General features: G+C 50.1%; 1 protein-coding gene across 1 annotated transcript in view; it reads left to right on the forward strand.

The window, feature by feature from the left end:
* Positions 1 to 4,292, forward strand: part of TBC1D20 (TBC1 domain family member 20) — a gene marked incomplete at its 5' end in the record, with an annotated part of 20,792 nt that extends 16,500 nt beyond the window's left edge. The window contains 5 exon segments of the mRNA XM_027774270.1: positions 1 to 56; positions 231 to 332; positions 1,372 to 1,513; positions 3,525 to 3,712; positions 3,935 to 4,292. Coding sequence (XP_027630071.1) covers positions 1 to 56; positions 231 to 332; positions 1,372 to 1,513; positions 3,525 to 3,712; positions 3,935 to 4,190 — 744 coding nt within the window.
* Between the last annotated feature and the right edge of the window lie 364 nt (positions 4,293 to 4,656).

Here is a 4,656-nt window from a genome sequence, read left to right on the forward strand (position 1 = left end):
GTAGGCGAGAAGCTGGCGACATCTTTGGTAGAGAAATTGTCTACCCACCACCTCAGGTACCAGTGCAGAAGACCGTAGGAGGATGGGGTCGAGGGGCTCACTACTCCAGGCCCCTGGGGAAACTCCTCGCCCCATCCTCTAGTTGGTTTCCTCAGTGGTTTGCACCCACTTCACCCACCAGTCCCTATCTATGTTCATCTGAGCAAGTTCAATGAATTGCCTCCCTCCAGGGATTTCATGGAACCGACGATGGACAACACCAAGCATATACTAAACTATCTGATGCCCATCATTGACCAGGTGAATCCAGAACTCCATGACTTCATGCAGAGGTATCTATGTGTCTGCATTTATGTGTGTGCACATGCACACCCCTCCACCCTAAACGTTCTCCTGGCTCACACGTCTTCCTCACGAGTCTATCTCAATGTTGTCATTATCCTCTGTTGATTAGTGTTAAGTTTTTCTGAGTTGTCCTTTCTAGTTGCCCGCAGTCTGGATAATTCCACTCTAAGGAGAGTCTTGGAGCACCTTTTAGATACTATGCTTCTTCAGGGATAGAGGGTAACAGAGCCCTTGTCTTCAGGGGGTCACATGTAGTGGGGAGAGGCGGGTAAGGTAAGTTTGTCAGGGTAAACTTTGATCTTCAGTCAGCCCAAGAGAAGGACAAGGCCACCCATGGGTCATCTTATTCCCCAAGTACCAAGGAGAGGAACTATTTCTTTCCAAACCTCATGTGACTTGTTTAGTTGGAAATGTGTTCTTGGCCAGTGCTGCTTTTTTTTTTTTTTTTTTTTTTGACAATGGCTTTATCTTACAGTGTTTCAGTAGTCTTACATTAACTGAAAAATTAAATGTTTAAGGGGCCAGCAGGTGGTGTGGTGGTTAAGGGTGCTGGACTCTCACATGGCCAACTGTGGCTTGAGTCCTGAACCTGGTGACTTGCTTTCTCACTCTCTCTCTCTCTGTCTCTCTCTGGTAAAATTAAAAAATAAATAAATAAAGGTAAAATTAAATAGTTCTTTTTTAAAAAAAAATTAAATGTTTAAGTCCTTCTCAGGAGGGAAATAATGGTATAATTCTCTGAAAACAGCTGCTTCTGTTCCTGTTGTTGCCATTTGTGGCTGTTAAGAGAGCACCCAGTGGGACAAGGCAGATAGGACCTGCTGTGGTATTCGTGCTGCATTCACAGTACGTTTTAAAGACTTGGTATTTTGTGAGAAGATGCCGAATTTCTAAATGGCCAAATTTTCCAGAGAGCATATCTCCCAAATACTTCCTTCTTACCAGGACTGAGGACCAAGAAAGCTCAGAAAGGGGGAAGGGATGGCCTAGCAGAGACCTGACCTCTGGCTTTCCTTTGCTTCCCAGTGCTGAGGTGGGGACCATCTTTGCCCTCAGCTGGCTCATCACCTGGTTTGGGCATGTCCTGTCCGACCTGCGGCATGTCGTGCGGTTATACGACTTCTTCCTGGCCTGCCACCCGCTGATGCCCATTTACTTCGCAGCTGTGGTAGGTACAGGCCACGGGCCAGCAGTGAGGTTCCCCATCACCACCCCTGAACAGAAATCCGGGGGTGATGGGAAGATGAACAACACAGCATATCACAGGCTTTTGTCCCATGCAGTGTAATGGGGGTAGCATGGAAAGAGTGGAGGTTGGGAACTGCTGACTAGACAGAGTTAAACAGGTCTCTTTACTGTTTGACTCTATTGAACCTTGGAAATACTAGTGTAGCTTGTAAATGGTCAGCGTTCCTGTTGAGGTCTTTTGCACAGCGTTAAGCTGATGAACACAGTTAGGGAAAACAGTCAGTAGTACAAACCGCCAACTCCAGGATTAAGAGGGGCCAGACAGCAGCCCGGTGGTACAAACGGGATGCTCTGAGGCAATTGCACATGGGAAAGTTAAGTCCAGAGCCCTCCTTGCGTAGACCAGGACTATGTGGGCTCGCTGGCAGCTGGAGGTAGATTGTGGTGTCAGGACACAGCTGGAGTTACCCTTTCTCTCTCTTTCCATCTCCCTCTCACTTTCTTGTTCATGGAAAAATTAAAATTTTTTAAAATTTGCCATAGGGGCATGTACATTCACCACACACACACAGAGAGAAAGAGAGAGAGAGAGAGAGTGAGAAAGCATCCCAGGAATGGCCACGCTGCAGTCCCTTCTCCTCCATTCTCCTCTCTGGATCTCGGGCACACCTGCACATGCACTCACATGTTTTTCAAGCCTCTGGGATCTGGAACTCAAACCCAGAATTGGCCATGTGGGATCCAACTGCTTCAAGCACCGTGCCGCCAGCTGGCCCATGGAAATAATAAATAAACTTTTCAAAGAAGGTAAGAGAGATCTGATTAACATGAAGTGAAGAGTAAAGTGGCTGTGGTAGAAGCTGGAGGCTCCCGCTGTTAGAAGGGCCTGTGTGGTGGGGTGGAGGTAGGTCACTGATCCCATCAGCAGCGTGGGTTCGTGGACCAGCTATGCAAGGAGAGCAAGGCCATTTTTTCAAGTGTTCTGGGCCATTTCTTCATGCTGGAGCTCCGGGAAGCTCCCAGTAATTCTTTCCTTCCTCCTGAAAGACTCTCCTTCATCTCTTTCAGGAGTGTTAGGGACAAAAGCAGACAGATGTGCCTAGAAGGACTTGGATTAGAATTGACCAGCCTTCCACATCATGGTGTGGGAGTTTGCCTCTCATAGGAAGGGCCAGCCCCAGAGGAACAGCAGAGAGAGTGTGCATTATCACTTCCTAGATAGATAGAGTTTCCAAATAGTTGGGCCAGGCCCTGTGTGCAGTCTCTGATGCAAGAGAGAAAGAGAGAGAGAGAGAGAGTGAGAAAGCATCCCAGGAATGGCCACGCTGCAGTCCCTTCTCCTCCATTCTCCTCTCTGGATCTCGGGCACACCTGCACATGCACTCACATGTTTTTCAAGCCTCTGGGATCTGGAACTCAAACCCAGAATTGGCCATGTGGGATCCAACTGCTTCAAGCACCGTGCCGCCAGCTGGCCCATGGAAATAATAAATAAACTTTTCAAAGAAGGTAAGAGAGATCTGATTAACATGAAGTGAAGAGTAAAGTGGCTGTGGTAGAAGCTGGAGGCTCCCGCTGTTAGAAGGGCCTGTGTGGTGGGGTGGAGGTAGGTCACTGATCCCATCAGCAGCGTGGGTTCGTGGACCAGCTATGCAAGGAGAGCAAGGCCATTTTTTCAAGTGTTCTGGGCCATTTCTTCATGCTGGAGCTCCGGGAAGCTCCCAGTAATTCTTTCCTTCCTCCTGAAAGACTCTCCTTCATCTCTTTCAGGAGTGTTAGGGACAAAAGCAGACAGATGTGCCTAGAAGGACTTGGATTAGAATTGACCAGCCTTCCACATCATGGTGTGGGAGTTTGCCTCTCATAGGAAGGGCCAGCCCCAGAGGAACAGCAGAGAGAGTGTGCATTATCACTTCCTAGATAGATAGAGTTTCCAAATAGTTGGGCCAGGCCCTGTGTGCAGTCTCTGATGCAAGGCCTTTCTCCCACAGATCGTGTTGTATCGCGAGCAGGAAGTCCTGGACTGTGACTGTGACATGGCCTCGGTCCACCACCTGTTGTCCCAGATCCCTCAGGACCTGCCCTATGAGACACTGATCAGTAGAGCAGGAGACCTCTTTGTCCAGTTCCCCCCGTCCGAACTTGCTCGGGAGGCAGCTGCCCAGCAGCAGGCTGAGAGGTGAGTGCCCAGGCACCGGCTGAACTAGGGGGTTGCGAGTGAGCAGGCGTGAGGGCAGGTTTGCCTGGTGGAGGCAGGACTTGGGCCACATTTCCAGAGGTCTAAGTTTATACCAGCGAATCCCCACTTTTGACTCCATGTGTCTTCATCAAGAAGAGCTTTCTAAGCAACGAATGGCTCTGCCCTCTCTAATACCATTTTCTTCTCTCTCCTCCCCTGCAGAACTGCAGTCTCTACCTTTAAAGACTTTGAGCTGGTGTCAGCCCAGCAGAGGCCTGATATGGTGCTGCGGCAGCGCTTTCGGGGACTTCTGCGAACTGAGGATCGAACAAAAGATGTCCTGACCAAACCAAGGACCAACCGCTTTGTGAAACTGGCCGTAATGGGGCTGACGGTGGCACTTGGAGCAGCCGCGCTGGCTGTGGTGAAAAGTGCCCTGGAGTGGGCCCCCAAGTTTCAGCTGCAGCTGTTCCCCTGAAAGCCAGAGAAGACACTTCCTCTTCCATTACTTAAGGTCTCACCCTTCCATGGAAGGATTAGGAGGGGGTAGAATTTCCTTTATTAAAAGGGTTTCTGTCAAGGGTTTTCTATTCCCGCCACTCGTCCCTGCCTGTCCGTGTTTACCTTTGCTTCAGAGGCCAACAGCAGAGCATGCCTGGCACAGAGCATGTGGGAGCCTGCCATGGAACTCCACCCCTCCCGGCAGACCCTGAGAGGGCTGTCCACCGCCTCCTCCTGAGTCAGAGGAAGTGGTTTCTTTAGCTCTAAGCTGCCTTTGAAACCTGCTGCTGGTGCCTGGGGAGCCTCCTGGCTGCCCAGTAGAAAGCGACTGGACCACAGATGGGTGCCCTCCTACAGCTCCTGGTGTTCCGTCTGCTTCAGACAAAGAAGGAAGGGGCTGCTGCGGGATTGGGCCTTGGACGGAAGTAGGAGGACAGAAGATA

Source organism: Tupaia chinensis, unplaced genomic scaffold, assembly GCF_000334495.1.
Source record: "Tupaia chinensis unplaced genomic scaffold, TupChi_1.0 Scaffold000418_1, whole genome shotgun sequence".
In the NCBI taxonomy this organism is placed as follows: domain Eukaryota; kingdom Metazoa; phylum Chordata; class Mammalia; order Scandentia; family Tupaiidae; genus Tupaia; species Tupaia belangeri.